At 51.3% G+C, this 19,248-nt stretch overlaps 1 protein-coding gene across 1 annotated transcript in view; it reads right to left on the bottom strand.

The window, feature by feature from the left end:
* Positions 1-6,495: 6,495 nt before the first annotated feature.
* Positions 6,496-19,248, bottom strand: part of LOC119957173 (cell adhesion molecule 3-like) — a 29,363-nt gene continuing 16,610 nt past the window's right edge. The window contains exons 5-9 of the mRNA XM_038784966.1: positions 18,176-18,267; positions 17,547-17,600; positions 14,488-14,562; positions 13,010-13,084; positions 6,496-7,425 (exon numbers count right to left, since the gene is read on the bottom strand). Of these exons, the coding sequence (XP_038640894.1) occupies positions 13,037-13,084; positions 14,488-14,562; positions 17,547-17,600; positions 18,176-18,267 (269 nt within the window). The 3' untranslated portion in view covers positions 6,496-7,425; positions 13,010-13,036. The remainder of the gene's footprint in view (positions 7,426-13,009; positions 13,085-14,487; positions 14,563-17,546; positions 17,601-18,175; positions 18,268-19,248) is intronic.

The raw sequence follows: 19,248 nt of genomic DNA, 5'->3' as shown, positions 1-19,248 counted from the left end.
TCCCTGTTCCCTATAAGACCGTGAGAACCTCAAACAAATCGCCCCTCAACCAACCAAATGGCAGGGAACGTAACCCTATTTTGTGTCATCTCTCCTTATAATTCAGCGTTCAGGCATCATTCTCGTAAATCCACACAGTATGTCCTCAACGGTCAACATATCCTTTCTGAGGTAGGGTGCCCAGAACTGCTCTCAGGATTCCAGGTATGGTTTAACCAGGGCATTGTGTAGCTGAAGCTGCATCTCCGTTCCCCCTTGTATTCTCTTCCTCAAGAAATAAAGACCAGCATTCCATTAGCCTTGTCAAATTGTTTTCTGTTACCTGTTCATGGCATTTTAATGATCTGCGATGCTGGACCCCCAGGTGTCTTTGGATCTCCATTGACTTTCACCATTTTACCCTGTTCGTTCATACTTAGGTCCAAAGTGGATGTCCTCGTGTTTGCTTGCATTGCAATTCCATTTCATAGAATTTACAGTGCAGAAGGCCATTCGGCCCATCGAATCTGTACTGGTCCCTGGAAAGAGAACCCTACTTAGGCCCATACCTCCACCCTATCCCCAGTAACCCCACACAGCCTTTTTGGACACTAAGGGCAATTTACCATGGCCAATCCACCCAACTTGACCATCTGTGGACTGTGGGAGGAAACCGGAGCTCCCGGAGGAAACCCACGCAGACATGGGGAGGAAGTTCAAACTCCACACAGACAGTGACCCAACCCAGCATCGAACCCAGGTCCCTGGCGCTGTGAAGCAACAGTGCTAATCACTGTGCTGGCGTGCCGCCCTGAGTTAATTTATTGTCTTGGGACCCCCAGGAATGAGAATTAACCTGAGCAACCTGGGGAGTAAAATCAGAGGGAGCGCACTCAAAACGAAGAAACTGTATTTGTTTCATTTTCTTTGAACACGTTCATTAACCATCGGAGATGGGGAAATAATATCCTATTGGACTGGGCCAACAGGTTGGAGGTAGATGGTCAAGGGTGAAATGTCCAGGGAGATGTCCAACAGGAAGTGGCAACGCTAACGGAGGCCGATCACATTGACTAATGGATGATGTAACACAGACAGACGGAAGGCAGGACGCGAGGTTCCTGTGGCAAACTGTAGGTCGTCTAGACAAAATATACTTGATGAATTTGATGTCATTTTCTTCCTGCACACTTTGCCCAGTTGTTGCTGCCTTGAGTTTGCTCCCCAATTTATTTTTCGATGGGTAAATGGTTTGAAAATAGAATCAGTTTTGGCTATTCCAGATTCATTCTTTATCCTCGGGTTGGAATTCTCTCATTTTGAGACCGTGCCGTGGCGGGAGGCTGTGGTGGAACCTTTGCCGCTGGCTACAGCGGCAGGGTCCTGCGCCAGATTCTGTGCTTGGAAGCTCATTCATCAAGCACAGGCGCATTCCCCTCCCAGTCACTTGGTGGGTCAGCAGCTGATTCATCCACCCACTGCCAACTGGCGGGTTCGAAGGTCTCGATGCCAAAATGGAATACCAGCCCTGCACCCTCTCCAGGCCGGCAGCAGCATGCCAGCAGCCCAGAGGGAAAAGGCGATCAGCCTCGTGAAGAAATCTGATCGTTGATTCAACAACCCCCCCCCCCCCCCCCCCCCCCTCTCGAGCCCATCACCTGCGAGGTGCCCATGCCCCATTTGGACCTCAATCCAACGCCTCTGGCGCCTTCACCCATCCCGTTCCATCCGTGGCTTCCATTTGACCCCCTTGTCTGTGAGCTTTTCATGCGCCTGATCAAGGTCCAGCTTCCCTGCCCTCAGTCTTCCCCCTCCTTCCATTGTTCATCTTCTTCATCCTTCACCCTTGCCATTCTGTGCGCCATCGTGAGCACCCACCCTACCCCTCCCCCTCCTTGTACAGCCCTCCTTCCATATTGTCCTCCCCCTTGTCTTTGTCAGGCCACCACCAGAATCGCCCCACTCCCCCCACCCCCATCCCCACCCTGCCCCCCCCCCTCCCCTCCCATCTCCCTCCTCACCTTGTACTCCACCTCCGGTCGAAATTGAGACGTTGTTGCGGTGCTGGCCTGTGTCCCGCCCGCGACACAATGCTGTCCCCGTCAACACTGGTGCGTGGCACCAGGGAACCCCAGGTGCAGTACTGCATGGAGACAGTGACACAGGAGGGTGCTTGAGTCCAGCAGCCCGGTGCTGACTATCAAGACCGGCTGGGCACGGAGACGGAGAGCAGGAACCGGCATGGTGAACAGTCGGGAGCAGCGCAGCATTCTGGCAGAAAGATTTTGTTACACTCCACCTCAAAGCCTCTGGTGAACTGAGGACCGCCTGGTGCACGGCCCTCTTCAGCAATTGGGTTTGACGCTGACACGATTCCCTGTTGGCGTGACGCAAAATTGGAAGGCTGCCGGGACACTGGCACGTTTAGTCAGCATTCATAAGGTGTAAATGAAGGCAAATGGCTTTTGTGCCATGCGCCAGCGGGGTGACCAACCCACCATTGGGAGAATTGCAACATAATTTTACGTAGGTGAGTTTCCCACCATTTAGTTCCCACTGGATTCTCCGCTCCCGCCCACCATCAAGCCCACCACAGGCGGGTTGCAGAATTCCGCCCGGGTGTTTGTGAAATTACAGGATGTGTTGCGTGACTGTCTGACCAAGCAAACTCTGCCCTGAGCCCAGCCACATACAGGTGGGTGGGATTCTCCAATCCCCCCGCCCGCGTGTTTCTCTGCAGCGCGCCATTCGCTGGCGGCGGGGCTCTCTACTCCCGCCGCTTGTCAATGGGATTTCGTATTGAAGTGGCTCCAGGCCGCCGGGAAACCCACGGGCCGGGATGCAAAGAATCCCAATGTCCAGGGAATTCCGGACATGACGCAGTTAGCAAAACACTGAGTCAGACAGAGCAGGAAATTCCTCCGTTCAATCAGGTGTTTGCGATGTTCCTGGGAGTTGTCCTTGGATTCGGATGGGGTAAAGTCATCCTGGGGGGGGGTTCTGCTCCCGGGCTCCAGGGCTCCAGGGCGTTAATACCCCCCCCCCCCCCCCCCCCCCTCACCACCCGAGTGAGAAGCACAAGTCTAACTGTTAAATGAGAACAGAATTGAGTTTGATGCATTGTGGAAGAACTGTCCGCCTTAGATAGGGAATTGAAGGGAAGTGGGATAACGAGGAGTCAGGGTGGACATTAGGACAATTGCTTGCATGGAGGTAAAACCCATAGGATTGCAACAGTGCAGAAGGTGGCCGTTCGCCCCCATCAAGTCTGCACCGGCCCTCTGAAAGGATACCCCAACCGAGGCCCACTCCCTCTGCCCTATCCCTGTAGCCCCACCTAACCTGTCCATTTTTGGACACTCAGGGGGAATCCACCTAAACTGCAATCTTTGAAATATCTGTGGGAGAAAACTGGAGCACCAGGAGGAAGCCCACACAGACAAGGAGAGAAAGTGCAAACTCCACACAGACAGTCACCCAATGTTGGAATCGAACCCAGGTCCCTGGCACTGTGAGGCAGCAGTGCTAACTACAGTGCCTCCATGCTGCCCCTAAACACCTGCACGAACCACCTGTTTTTGTGCTTTCTTGATTCTCATTTTACGACCATCGTATTAAATTTGATTTTTAAAGAAACACCAATTAAGGGGTAACTTAGAGTGGCCAATACACAGACGCACACAGACACAGGAAGAATGTGCAAACTCCACACAGACAAGTGACTCGGAGCCGGGATCGAACCCGGGACCTCGGCGCCGTAAGGGAGCAGTGCCAACCACTGTGCCGCCCCATATTACAATTGATAATGATCTGGGGATGAGAGACTTGAAAAATGAATGAAGGAGTTAGTGCCTTCAGGAAATGAGGGGAGGAAATATGGTTGTTTGATGGGAAGAAAAATGACAGTACGTGGCTGTGAGATGCATTGAGACAATCGGCACCGGGTTGATGGCGCCGTTATCTGCCCATTCACTACAACACCTATTCGAACCAACTCGCTCTGGACAGAGGCCCACGTAAGATACCACAAGCACTTAATTCCAACTTCTCACACCACTCCGAGACACGGCTTTGAACACAGTTGCTATATGCATGGGATGGTTTGTTGTGAGTGGCTCTCAGGTCCCGTATGACTTCAGTACAGTACGCGGTTCCCAAACACTAGCCTCAATGAATAGGCTGCATGGCTACAAGCCCAGACATGCTGGGAAGTGTTGTATGCAGCCGTGTCTCTCCATTGGCTAAGGCAGAACAGTGTCAGGCCACATTATGTAGACTGTTCTCACGGCAACAGGTCGCACTGTGGTTATTTGCAACCAATCAAATACGCCTGAAAGCAAACAGCTTTTAGTTAAGGTGCCAACAACCATTGAACACTATAGTTCCTCGTCGAGGAAATTAAGCCCTTCACATCATAATGAGACCATCAATTCACTAGACACGTGCTTTGAGATATGAACAGTGGTTGCAAGAGCTACCTCTGAGGCGTCGCTCTCAACCTGAAAGGGGGTGGATTCATCCACCGCCCGCATGGCTGCTTTGGCGATGTCCTCCTTGATGCAGTTGAAGGCCTGGCGTGCCTCGGCTGACAGGGGAAATAGTGTGGCCTTAAAGAGTGGGCGGGCTTTGTCCGCATATTGAGTGACCCACTGGGTGTAATACAAAAAGAATCTTAAGCACCGTTTGAGGGCCTTGGGACAATGAGGGAGAGGGAGTTCTCCCGCATACGGTCCGGGTCGGGACCCAGGACTCCGTTTTCCACGACATAGCCGAGGATGGCTAGTCTGGTCGTGCGGAAAACGCATTTCTCCTTGTTATATGTGAGGTTTAGTTTCTGAGCCGTCTGGAGAAAACGGTAGAGGTTGGCGTCGTGGTCCTGCTGATCATAGCCGCAGATGGTGACGTTATCCAAGTACGGAAACGTGGCCCGCAGCCTGTACTGGTCCACCATTCGGTCCATTGCTCGTTGGAACACCGAAACCCCGTTAGTGACGCTGAAGGGAACCCGGAGGAAATGGAAGAGGCGGCCATCGGCCTCGAATGCCGTGTAGTGGCGGTCCTCCAGGCGGATTGGGAGCTGGTGGTATGCAGACTTCAGATCCACCATGGAAAAGAGCCGATACTGGGCGATCTGATTCACCATGTCTGCAATCCTGGGGAGGGGGTACGCATCGAGGAGCTTAAAACTTTTAATGGTCTGACTATAGTCTACGACCATGCAGAATTTCCCCCCGGTCTTGACGACCACCACCTGAGCTCTCCAGGGGCTGTTGCTGGCCTCTATGATCCCCTCACTGAGAAGCCTTCGGACCTCTGATCTGATGAACACCCTATCCTGCAGGCTGTACCGCCTGCTGCGAGTGGCTATGGGTTTACAGTCCTGGGTGAGATTGGCAAAGAGAGGGGGGGGGGGGGGGGGGGGGGATTCGCAGCGTAGCGAGGCTGCAGATAGTGAGTGGGGGTAGGGGCCCTAATGACTGTTTCTTAAGTAGATTGTTGTAATGAAGGAAACACAGTAGCCAATTTACATACAACAAACACCCACAAGGCCAGCTAATCCATTTTGAATGATAAATATTAGCCTGGGTTTAGCTCAGTTGGCTGGGCAGTTGGTTTGTGAGCAAGGCCCAACAGCGCAGGTTCAATCCCTATACCAGGTGCTCCTCCCACAGTTGAACGATATGAAGATGCCGACGTTGGACTGGGGTTGAACTTTTTGTTAAAGTCCAACAGGTTTGTTTGGAATCACTTTCAGGTGAGTGAAGAGGTGGGTTCCATAAACACACATATAGACAATGTCAATAATGAAGATGATACTTTGAATGCGAGATATGAAGGTTAGATGAGGCTATGGGGTTACAGGGGTAGGAGGAGTGGGACCCAGGGCAGTGCCGACTCAGTAGGCCGAATGGCCTCCTTCAGTACTGTAGGGATTCTCTGAAGGTCCTGGCTTTTCAACCTTGTCCCTCTCCTGAGGTGTGGTGATCCTCAGGTTAAATAAACCAGTCAGTTCTTCCCCTCAAAGAGTCATCAGGGCCTATGGTGACTTCACTTTAGTAGCCTGGACAACAGGGATAGGCTCTTCTGCTTTCCTTCCAATTGTGCTGTGGGATCCTTTTACTTAATTCCATTTGAGAGGGGCTGCAGGTACCTCAGAAAGCTCATTATTCCCTCAGTGCAGACTTTGTGCTCAAGCCCCTGGGAGCGTGGACATGAGTCTGTAACCTTCCGACGCAGAGGTGCGAGTGTGATCAACCGGGCCACTGCTGCCTGCTGTTGAGAATAAGCAGTCATTTTCAGTGGAACGGAAGGGCTGCTGTCATTATCAATGGGAAGGGGCTATCACTGAAATTAGATCAACTAGAAGCAAATCAGTTAGGACAGCAGGTCCGTGCATCGAACCTGGAATAGAAGGAGAAATCATCGACAGTCCAGCCAGACTGAATCTGAAAATGCCAACAAAAGAACAGGAGCCTACCTGGGAACAAACAGCCAAGACTTGAATTACCAGTTTATTTAATCACTGACAAATATTGACTGTACAGTTGTGAAGGATGCAAATGGATGGTTTGAATAAAAGCTTAATTTCCCTATGCCAGGTGTTCCTGTCTTTCTCTCCTGCTATCCCAGAACAGGACAGGACAGCAACAGGTGGACAAGAGGTCCACTTCTCACCACGCTCAGGCTGAAATGGTCACCCCATATTAAAGGTACCCGGATCTGCATCTTGCTGCAACCTGCAAGGTATGGGCCAGGTGGTGGAAAATGGGATTAGGTTCATCGAATACCTACAGTGCAGAAGGAGGTCATTCGGCCCTTCGAGCCTGCACTGACCCTCCGAAGGAGCACCTTACCCACCGTGCCCCCGCCCTATCCCTGTAACCCCACTGAACGTTTTGGACACTAAGAGGCAATTATCGAAGCGCATCTTTGGGACTGCGGGAGGAAACCGGAGCACCCGGAGGAAACACACGCAGACACGGGGAGAACGTGCAGACTCCACACAGTTCAGGGATTCCTTATTCTCCTTTTGGCCGGTGCAGACACGATGGGCTGATCGGCCTCTTTCTGCACCTATGGTTCTATCTGTCGGTGCTGGTTTGATTGGCCCCCGGGGCCCTCCCTTGCGCTCAGGGACCGGGACTGGGAACAGTGGAAGCAGGGTTGCGAATCCGTCCGGCTATTCGTAGCTTTGAGCCTTGATGCCCCAATGTGTTGTGACAATGGGTGAATTCCATCCAATGAGGGTGAATGCATAGCGATAAGGCACATCTGCGATTGCCATGCAAGCTCTGTATGAGTGATAAGGCCGTAGAAAGGGATATAATCCATTTTACCACCCACCAGCTGGACCCTGGTGGACAGTGGTGGAGCGAAGAATGTGAGCGGAGCTGTTGAGTCTCAAGATACGGATGATGAGCCTTTTGTTCAACTTTCTTTGGCGATCTGCAAAATAATTTAAATAGAAGGGAGTTCAGAATGAGCGTGGCTCATGGCTTTCATCCAACAGGATGGCCTTGACCATCTCTCTGGGCCCCAATGCCCCTTCGTGGACCAATATATCCATCATCTGTCCCAACCCCACATCCATCTCTTCCCTGCTTAATTCCACCCATTCCTGTCACAGAATTCCCTGTTTATACTGATGGTCTCGCACCTGCTTACTTCATTTTTAGCTTCAAGCACCATTCTTCATCCCTGGTTCCACAGAAACGCCCTCCCACCCACCGCCTCCCCTCTTTGTTATTTTAATCTCACTGGTATCTCCTCCATTAATCTGTATGTTGCTGGGAATGGGTTTAACCAGACTGGTTCCTGGAATGGCTGGATTGACGTATGAGGTAAGGTTGAATCGGTTAGGATCGTATTCGCTGGAGATCAAACGAGTGAGGGGAATCGCATAGAAACCTGTAAAATTCTAACAGGGTAGATGCAGGAAGGATGTTCCCGATGGTGGGTGTGTCCAGAACCAGGGGTCACAGTCTGAGGATACGCGGTAGACCATTTCGGACAGACGTGAGGAGACATTTCTTCACCCAGGGGGTGGTGACCCTGTGGAATTTGTTACCACAGGAAGTAATTGAGGCCAAAACATCGTGGGCGGGATTCTCCAACCCCCCCCCCCCCCGGGCTGAGTCGGAGAATCGTCGGGGGGGGTGGCGTGAATCCCGCCCCGACGCCGGCTGTCGAATTCTCCGGCGCCGGGGTTTTGGCGGGGGCAGGAAGCACGCCTCTCCGGCGATTCTCCGGCTCGTGATGGGCCGAGCGGCCGCCCGTTTTCGGCTGGTCCTGCCGGCGTAAATCAAGCCAGGTCCTTACCAGCGGGACCTGGCTCTATGGGCAGCCTGCAGAGTCCTTGGGGGAGAGGAGGGGGGATCTGTCCCCGGGGGGTGCCCCCACGGTGGCCTGGCCCGCGATCGGGGCCCACCGATCCGCGGGCGGGCCTGTGCCGTGGGGGCACTCTTTCCCTCCGCATTGGCTGCTGTCAACCTCCGTCATGGCCGCTGCAGAGAAGAACCCCAATGCGTGAGCGCTGGCATGACCCCAGCACACGCTGGTGCTCCCGCGCATGCACCAACTCGCGCCGGCCGGCGGAGGCCGTTCGGCGCCGCGCCAAGCCCTTCCGCGCTGGTTGGGCGGCGCCAACCCCGCTGGTGCCAGCCTAGCCCCTGAAGGTGCGGAGGATTCCACACCTTCCGGGCTGCCCGACGCCGGAGTGGTTGACGCCACTCCTCGGTACCGGTACGCCCCGCCCCGCCAGGTAGGGGAGAATCCCGACCCGCATGTTTTTAAGAAGCAGTTAGATACAGCACTTAGGGCGAAGGGGATCAAGGATTCCTTGAGAATGTGATGAGACACATTGATGAAGGTCGGGCAGTGGATGTGGTGTATATGGATTTCAGTAAGGCATTTGATAAGGTTCCCCATGATAGGCTCATTCAGGAAGTTAAGGGGGATGGGATACAGGGAAATCTGGCTGTCTGGATACAGAATTGGCTGGCCGAAAGAAGACAGCTAGTGGTAGTGGATGGAAAGTATTCCGCCTGGAGGTCGGTAACCGGTGGTGTCCCGCAGGAATTTGTTCTGGGACCTCTGCTCTTTGTGATTTTTAGAAATGACTTGGATGAGGAAGTGGAAGGGTGGGTTAGTAAGTTTGCCAATGTCACAAAGGTTGGTGGAGTTGTAGAGGGCGCGTTTAGCTCAGGAGGGCTAGTTTAGCTCAGTGGGCTAGACAGCTGGTTTGTAATGCAGAACGAGGCCAGCAGCGCGGGTTCAATTCCCGTACCAGCTTACCCGAGCAGGCACCAGAATGTGGTGGCTAGGGGCTTTTCACAGTAACTTCATACTTGTGACAATAAAAGATTATTATTGTTATTAGATAGTATCGAGGGCTGCTGCAGGTTACAATAGGACATTGACAGGATGCAGAGCTGGGCTGAGAAGTGGCAGATGGAGTTCAACCTTGATAAATGTGAAGTGATTCATTTTGGAAGGTCAAATTTGAATGCTGAATACAGGGTTAAAGGCAGGATTCTTGGAAGTGTTGAGGAATAGAGGGATCGTGGGGTCCACATACATAGATCCCTCAAAGTTGCCACTCAGGTTGATAGGGTTGTTAAGAAAGCGTATGGTGTGTTGGCTTTCATTAACGGGGGGATTGAGTTTAAGAGCCGTGAGGTTTTGCTGCAGCTTTATAAAACTTTAGTTAGACCACACTTGGAATATTGTATCCAGTTCTGGTCGCCTCATTATAGGAAGGATGTGGATGCTTTGGAGAGGGTGCAGAGGAGATTTACCAGGATGCTGCCTGGACTGGAGGGCATGTCTTATGAAGAAAGGTTGAGGGAGCTAGGGCTTTTCTCACTAGAGCTAAGAAGGCAGAGAGGTGACTTGATAGAGGTGTACAAGGTGATGAGAGGCATGGATAGAGTGGATAGCCAGAGACTTTTCCCCAGGGCGGAAATGGCTGTCACGAGGAGACGTAATTTTAAGGTGATTGGAGCACGGTATAGGGGAGATGTCAGAGGTAGGTTCTTTACACAGAGAGTGGTGGGTGTGTGGAATGCGTTGCCAGCAGAGGTGGTGGAGTCAGATTCATTAGGGACATTTAAGCGACTCTTGGACAGGCACATGGACAACAGTAAATTGAAGGGGTGTAGGTTAGGTTGATCTTAGATGAGGATAAATGATCGGCACAACATTGTGGGTCGAAGGGCCTGTACTGTGCTGGATTATTCTATGTTCTATGATATGGGGGGAAAGCAGGATTAGGCTATTGAGCTGGATGATCAGCCATGATCTTTTTTTTAATTAAGGGGCAATTTAGCGTGGCCAATCCACCTACCCTACACATCTTTGGGTTGTGGGGGTGAGACCCACACAGACACGGGGGGAGAATGTGCAAACTCCACAGGGACAGTGACCCGGCTCCTCGGCGCCACGAGTCAGCCATGATCATAGTGGATGGCGGAGCAGGCTTGAAGGCCGAATGGCTTCCTCCTGCTCCTATTTTCTATGTTTTTATTAGCCTTTTCCCAGCTATCCATCATACAGGATCCTTCGTGGCCCTCACAAAAGCGGTAAAATCCGACTTGGCAGGGAGGCATTGTCATAACTTCTGACCATTATCGGCAGGTCCAATATTCGGGAGGATTGTTTTTTTTTGACAGAGCTGAACAGCCTCACCCCCTTATCTATAAGACCAGATAAATTCCTCATGTTGGGCGAAATTTACCTCAGAGCGTGAGGAGAGAGAAGCTTGCGACTTGAGTCATTGACATCCGTTTATGAGGGAGTGGAACACTGGAATAGTATGAGAGGATTGGAAGAAAAAAAAGCAGTGTCTATATTCGGCACCAGTTCAGAGTGGTGATAATGTACCTTGTCACGTTTTCCCCATCCCTCATACTGAAAAACATTTACTGCACTGAAGGAGGCCATTCAGCCCATTCTGCTTGTCAAAAAAAGAGCTATACAGCCAACTCCACTATTAAACATTTGGTCCATAACCTTGCAAGTTAGGCACATCCAAGTATTTTTTTACATGTGATGAAGATTTCTGCCCCTACTACCCTTTCCTCCCACAGGTGAAAAATAAATCTCCTCAACCCACCTAACATTCTTCTGCCAGTCACTTAAAATCTATGCCTCCCCCACCCCACCCCCATTAGTAGGGGGGGGGAGGTGAATAACCAAGGGGTATCGATCTGAGGTAAGGGGGCAGGAGATTTCGAGGGGATTTGAGGAAAAGCCTTTCCATCCAGAGGGTGATGGGAATCTGGAACTCGCTGCCTGAAAGGGTGGAAGAGGTGGGAAACCTCACAGCGTTTAAGAAGCATTCAGATGAGCAATTGAAACACCAGCGCGTACATGGCTACGGACTGAGTGCTGGAAAATGGGATAGGTGCTTGATGGCCGGCGCAAACACGATGGGCTGAAGGGCCTCTGTCTGTGCTGTAAAACTCTATGCTACATCTCTATTCCACAGCGGGAAGGTCTGTCTGTTTTTTTAATTAAGCAACTGGCTGCTCATATTAAAGACTTCAAGGTCGAGAGGTGGTTCTTCAACAACATGTTGCTTTTATCTCCTGCTGTGCATCTTCCCTTGGCTTACCTTGGTAATGCCTCCCCTTGGCTTACCTTGGTAATGCCTCCCCTTGGCTTACCTTGGTAATGCCTCCTCTTGGCTTACCTTGGTAATGCCTCCCATGGCTTACCTTGGTAATGCCTCCCCTTGGCTTACCTTGGTAATGCCACCCCTTGGCTTACCTTGGTAATTCCTCCCATGGCTTACCTTGGTAATGCCTCCCTTGGCTTACCTTGGTAATGCCTCCCATGGCTTACCTTGGTAATGCCTCCCCTTGGCTTACCTTGGTAATGCCTCCCATGGCTTACCTTGGTAATGCCTCCCCTTGGCTTACCTTGGTAATGCCTCCCCTTGGCTTACCTTGGTAATGCCTCCCCTTGGCTTACCTTGGTAATGCCTCCCATGGCTTACCTTGGTAATGCCTCCCGTGGCTTACCTTGGTAATGCCTCCCCTTGGCTTACCTTGGTAATGCCTCCCCTTGGCTTACCTTGGTAATACCTCCCCATGGCTTACCTTGGTAATGCCTCTCTTGGCTTACCTTGGTAATACCTCCCCTTGGCTTACCTTGGTAATACCTCCCCATGGCTTACCTTGGTAATGCCTCCCCATGGCTTACCTTGGTAATGCCTCCCCTTGGCTTACCTTCGTAATACCTCCCCATGGCTTACCTTGGTAATGCCTCCCCATGGCTTACCTTGGTAATGCCTCTCTTGGCTTACCTTGGTAATACCTCCCCTTGGCTTACCTTGGTAATGCCTCCCCTTGGCTTACCTTGGTAATGCCTCCCGTGGCTTACCTTGGTAATGCCACCCCTTGGCTTACCTTGGTAATGCCTCCCCTTGGCTTACCTTGGTAATGCCTCCCATGGCTTACCTTGGTAATGCCTCCCCTTGGCTTACCTTGGTAATGCCTCCCATGGCTTACCTTGGTAATGCCTCCCCTTGGCTTACCTTGGTAATGCCTCCCCTTGGCTTACCTTGGTAATGCCTCCCCATGGCTTACCTTGGTAATACCTCCCCATGGCTTACCTTGGTAATGCCTCCCCATGGCTTACCTTGGTAATGCCTCCCCTTGGCTTACCTTGGTAATGCCTCCCCATGGCTTACCTTGGTAATGCCTCCCCATGGCTTACCTTGGTAATACCTCCCCATGGCTTACCTTGGTAATGCCTCCCCATGGCTTACCTTGGTAATGCCTCTCTTGGCTTACCTTGGTAATGCCTCCCCTTGGCTTACCTTGGTAATGCCTCCCCTTGGCTTACCTTGGTAATGCCTCCCGTGGCTTACCTTGGTAATGCCACCCCTTGGCTTACCTTGGTAATGCCTCCCCTTGGCTTACCTTGGTAATGCCACCCCTTGGCTTACCTTGGTAATGCCTCCCCATGACTTACCTTGGTAATGCCTCCCCTTGGCTTACCTTGGTAATGCCTCCTCTTGGCTTACCTTGGTAATGCCTCCCGTGGCACTACATTAAAGCTTCCCGATTTGCTCAGTGTTTGCATAAATGGCATCATGCACCTTAAAACAAAATAAAAAGCAGAGGTCACTGAGATGATCGTGCCCACAGTCTTGCCAGTTCAGTGTTTCACAATCCCCTTTTAGTCTCTGGATCAGATGGAAGATGAGGAGCTTCCCCAAGCAGCAAGATTCCAGGAAAATGTACTGTGCAGAATCCAACCCTCCCTACCTCATCATCGTTCAGACATCCATCTGCAAAAACTGTACCCAATCCAGCCCCGCGCGCTGAATAATAATAATCTTTATTATTGGCACACATAGGCTTACATTTGTTGGGTTATGTACTCTGAGATAACACAGGCTGCAACTGGATGCAGCTTTGACCAAAAGATGCTCCAGATCTTGAAGTTAGTTCAATCTGATTTATTGAACCAGTAGCGCAGTTAGCACAGTTCTCTGTGAGTTCGACTCTCTGCTGACCTAAGTGTGGTTACTCTGTCTGACTGAACCAGACTAGCTCTTAGCCACGTGCTGGAGGTGTGATACTGTACATACACCCTGACTCACTCTGTAGATGTTCATCAGTGGAAAGAGGCGGAGTGTGAGTGCCTCGTGCCTTTTATAGTGAGATACCACCCCTGAGTGTCCTGCCTGCTCATTGGCCATGTCCTGTTCTCTGCGTTCATTAGCTGCCTGTCTGTATATCATTATCTGCATATCATATGCAGATTAACACTGCAATGAAATTACTGTGAAAAGCCCCTAGTCGCCACACTCCGGCGCCTGTTCGGGTACACAGAGGGAGAATTCAGAATGTCCAATGCACATAACAAGCACGAATTTCGGGACTTGTGGGAGGAAACTGGAGCGCCCGGAGGAAACCCAGGCAGACACAGGGAGAACATGCAGACTCCGTACAGACAGTGACCCAAACCGGGAATCGATCCTGGGACCCTGGCACTGTGCTTGTTAAGTAATGGGTTAAGAGACATTCCAATGAGTTGTCTCATTTATGTTAAGTATCCAATAATTGACACTGATTATGTAAAGGGGCTTCAGGTGGCCTTTGTGCCAGGTGATGTGATGTTTTGTGCAGAGTCTGTTGAAGTAAATTAAAGGTGTTTCTGGAAAAGGAGCAGAACCTTTGACTCTTTATACAACAGCAGCTAAATGTATAACAGTGCTAACCACCGTGCCGCCCCGTACCGTTAGAACCAACACTTTGAAACATGATCCACTTTCTCCCCCACCCCCAACCAGAATAATGCACCCAAACTATGCCCTGTTAAATACCTTTCCACCCCAATGTCCTCGTACTTTGCTCTCCCATGACAGGTGAGCGGCTCTGCTCAAAGCTGTCTCAAACTGCTCAGAGGACGGAATAGCCTGGACTCACACCCTGGCACCCACCAGCAACACCTCCCCGTGCCCGCACCCATCAGCTCCTGTCCGCTCTTAGTTACCTTTTGGGTGCTGGGCTTCTGGGAATCAGCCACATTCAGAGTCTCGTAGACGTCAGCAGTTGGTTGTGACGGCGCCTTAAAGGAAGAAAGACATAACCATTTGGAATTATGGCCTTGTCATAGCTACGTCGGACGGAAGTGTTAACCCCATCTCGTTTCCCCTTGTCCCCCTATCATGTCCCCTTCAAAATATGCACCACTTCCTGTTCAGTGGCAGGAAGGCTTATCGGTAATGGGCTTAATCCCATAGTGTCTCATTTATGTTAAGTATCCAATAATTGACACTGATTATGTAAAGTCTCCCCTGACGATGCATGGCCAACAGATCTGAGACTCAGCTCTCATCCAAAAACAGGAAGGAAACTTGTACCAAGGCAATAACCTCAAGGCCACCTGAGGGGGTAAAAGGTCATCCCTAATATTAACAACGGAAAACCGTATTGGGCATGGAACCAGATTTATCCAGACACTGGCTGGACATTGCCTGATTCCAAGATCAGATTTGATGGTGAACCCCTCCCTCCTCTCAACTCCCCCACCCGACCTGGCATTTAAAAAACAACTGGGCAAGTGAGTGTGCAACCTGGGCCAGTGAGTGTGCAAGCTGGGCCAGTGAGTGTGCAACTTGGGCCAGTGAGTGTGCAACCTGGGCCAGTGAGTGTGCAACCTGGGCCAGTGAGTGTGCGAGCTGGGCCAGTGAGTGTGCAACTTGGGCCAGTGAGTGTGCAACCTGGGCCAGTGAGTGGGCCGCAGGAGTGACCCTCCTCCATCTCAGTGGGCCGCAAGGTTGAAATCGGGGCTCGTTCACTAACCGTGACCCCATGGATAAGATTAAATACATTTAATACAGGGTAAATATTTCCTAACGAGTTATAGAAAAAGCTTAATCATTTATATATTAACAGAACTGTCATCAACTTCAAATGGCAAAAATATAATAAATATTGACGTTTTGATTGGCGCTCACGGCTCTCACAGTCGATGTTGTGAGCAAACAGCACACACCTCACTTCATTCACCTTCGTTTTACGTGTGAACTGCTTCAGTCAGAGTGGTAGGAAAAATCTACATAGATGGGAATCAGCAGAATGTGGCGACCCTGCGCCTGGGCAACGGTCAACAAAATGTCCTGTGGGCCGCATTCAGAATCAAGATGGGAACCATATGGCTTCCACAGACATAACACCTTTGACCTAGTGAACCATCCCAAGGTGTGTCACGTTATCATAGAACATTTGACACTTAAAGCACTCAGACAGATATTCGAGGCGATTAAAAACTTGGTCAAAGTGGTGGATTTGAAAGAATGTCCTCGAATGGGAGAGATAGAGAGAGGTTAAGTCAGAAGTTCCGGCGCTTGGGGCTCGTGACAGCTAATGGCCACCAGCGGTATGTTTAAAATCTGAGGATACGCAAGATGCAAGAATTGGGGGAACACCGAGATCTCAGAGGGTTGCGGGAGCTACAGGAGATTACACAGATAGCGAGGAGGGCCAAGGCCATGGAGGGGTTTGAAAACATTATGGGAATTTTAAAAAATTGACGCACTTCCAGACTAAGGTCAAACAACCCGTTTTTTTTACCAGGATGTTGCCTGGTATGGAGGGAAGATCTTATGAGGAAAGGCTGAGGGACTTGAGGCTGTTTTCGTTCGAGAGAAGATGGTTAAGAGGTGACTTAATTGAGGCATACAAGATGATCAGAGGATTAGATAGGGTGGACAGTGAGAGCCTTATTCCTCGGATGGTGGTGTCCAGCACGAGGGGACATAGCTTTAAATTGATGGAAGATAGATATAGGACAGATGTCAGAGGTAGGTTCTTTACTCAGAGAGTAGTAAGGGCGTGGAATGCCCTGCCTGCAATAGTAGTGGACTCGCCAACACTAAACGCATTCAAATGGTCATTGGATAGACATATGGACGATAAGGGACTAGTGTAGATGGGCTTGAGAGGGGTTTCACAGGACGGCACAACATTGAGGGCCGAAGGGCCTGTACTGCGCTGTAATGTTCTATGTTCTATGTTCTAACATGCACTCTCTTGGTTATCACATGAAGTGCGGCCAATTGGTTGAGGTACCAGGGCAACCAGCTGTGCAACTGCACCTCAGCAACCATCGACGGGTTTGAGAGGGAGTAAACGGAGGATAAAACCCAGCAAAATTGGGAATGCGTGAGAGGCCAGAATTAGAGGTGCACAATTGTCTTGGAGGGTTATGGGGCTGGAGGAGATCAAGGAGGGGGGGGGGGGGGGGAAGGGCGAGAGTAGGAAGGGATTTGAAAACCAAAATGCAAATCTTTAAACCAGGAGTCAGAATAGAATCATCGAATCCCTACAATGGAGAAGGAGGTAATTTGGCCCATCGAGTCTGCACCGCCTCTTCGAAAGATCACCCTACGTTGGCCAAATCCCCCGCCCTATTCCTGCAACACAACTTAAGGGGCAATTCAGCGTGGCCAATCCACCTAACCCGCATATCCTTGGACTGTGGGAGGAAACTGGAGCACTCAGAGGAAAGCCCCACGCAGACACGGGGAGAACGTGCAGGCTCCACACTGACATTCGCCCGAGGCCAGAATCGAACCCGGGTCTCCGCGCCGTGATGCAGCAGTGCTAACCACTGTGCCACCCCATGGTTCTGCGAGCTCAGGGGTGACAGGGGAACGGGATTTGCAGCGTGGTAAGACACCGGCAGCAGAGGTTTGGGTGATCTCCAGTTTACAGAGGTTAGAATGTGGGAGACCAGCCAAGAGTGGGTTGGAATAATCGAGCCCAACAGAGGCAGCAGCCGAGCAGGCGATGAGGCTAGGCGTCCATCATGGGGTTGAACGCGACACCAAGGTTGCAAACGGATTGGCTGAATCCGGGGAGAAGGACAGGGTCTGGAAAACAAACCAACAAGGACTCAGTGAAGTCTTTCACTTGGAGCGGGTCATCGCCATGTTGGTCCCAGGATTACAGCACGGACAGTCAAAGGGGCGATTAACAGAATGTCTCTGATTGCAAGTCATGTCTGGAGGTCCCAGATGAGCTTTGCGTTCCCTCATTCACACTCACCACGTATACTGGTTCTTCCGCCTGCCGCCCTGCCAGTCTACGCTTTCTTACGAACTGAAAAAAAATGAAATAGGGTCAACCGCGATTGACAGATCTGGCCGACCTCATTGTAAACAGATGCTCAGGAGTCAGGCCTGCAGAGCAACAAGATGTCAGCCGGCCAAGGTTTCAGGCCGCGGGACAATAGTCTGAGGGCCTTAAGCGTCAAGCGCCTGATTCTGTTCCTGCGCAGCTGCTGCCTGACCTGCTTAAGGCCCAGTCGGAAACAGTTCAAACCCAATATTCTTATGACCCAGTTTTTACTGACGTTCCTTTTTAAGGAATACGGAACCAGTTGAGACTCGCATTCTAAGACCAGTGTTCCACTTTGAGGTGCATGCGGCCAGTTCAGACCAGTATTCTAACCTCCTGCTCTTTACTGGTGTTCCATCTTGTGAGGTATACAAGACCAGTTCAGACCAGTATTCTTCCCCCCCCTCCCCCATTTTTACCGTTTTCTCCGCAGCGCCTGCCCGAATATTGTTGCCGTCCGCTGCTTGTGGGACTTGCCGAGAAAGGTGAAGTCACTTCAGAAGCAAGTTGACGCCACACACCGGGCGGGGGCTGATGGTGGTCAGAAAGGTACTTACAGCGTACGCGGCAACGGATGTCACAATGATTAGGAGGAGCACCACACCGATGCTGATACCAGCGGCGAGCCACGTTTGTTCATCAGTCGCACCTGCAGCACAAACAGGAATTCAGGAGGAACCTCTGCACTTGGAGAGTGGTTAGAATGTGGAACTTGCTACCAGGGGAAGTGGGTGAGACGTGAAGCACCAACGCGCTTAAGGGGGAACTGGATAAACTCACGAGGAAGAAGGGATCAGGATATTTTGATAGCGGTGGGGTGAAGTGGGGTGGAACGAGACTCATTAAACACTAGCATTGGCCATGTAACAACTGCAGTGCAGGCCTTTCCATGAATAAAGCCACAGCTTACAACCGTGGAACCATAGAATCCCTACAGTATAGAAGGAGGCCATTCAGCCCTTCGAGTCTGCTCACCCTCTGAAAGAGCACCCTACCTAGACCTTTGCCCACTCCCCCACTCTACCCCCGTAACCCCACCTAACCTACAGATCAATTTTATTGTGACCAATCCACCTAACCTGCGCATCTTTGGACTGTGGGAGGAAACCGGAGCACCCGGAGCAAACCCACGCAGACACGGGGAGAATGTATAAACTCCACGTAGACAGTCACCCAAGGCCGGAATCGAACCCGGGTCCCTGGCGCAGTGAGGCAGCGATGCTAAGCACTGTGCCACCGTGTTGTCCTGGGACAATGCTCTTGCCCCAGCCCCGGACCATTGGGAACTGCCAGTCCGAGTCTGGGTCACAGTGCTTAATTTCCCGCTAGTGAGCCCCTGTTGGACCGGCTTGCTCCTGCTCAATCTGAGCACTCGTCCTGCACGAGCCCCATCAGGAGATCAATCGACGGATCCCCTGTGGGCTTTGTGAGGGTTATCACAGACCAGCTGGGCCGAATGGCCTGCTTCTTCACTGCATAGTTTGAAATGAAATGAAAAGAAAATCACTTACTGCCACAAGTAGGCTTCAGTGAAGTTACTGTGAAAAGCCCCTAGTCGCCACATTCCGGCGCCTGTTCGGGGAGGCTGGTACCGGGGTGTAGCGCAATCAAGAATGAAAAAATCTTGCGG

Source organism: Scyliorhinus canicula, chromosome 25, assembly GCF_902713615.1.
Source record: "Scyliorhinus canicula chromosome 25, sScyCan1.1, whole genome shotgun sequence".
Taxonomy (NCBI): Eukaryota; Metazoa; Chordata; class Chondrichthyes; order Carcharhiniformes; family Scyliorhinidae; genus Scyliorhinus; species Scyliorhinus canicula.
The sequence above is the reverse complement of the archived record's forward strand: the minus strand, read 5'-3'. Positions and strand labels throughout refer to the sequence as shown.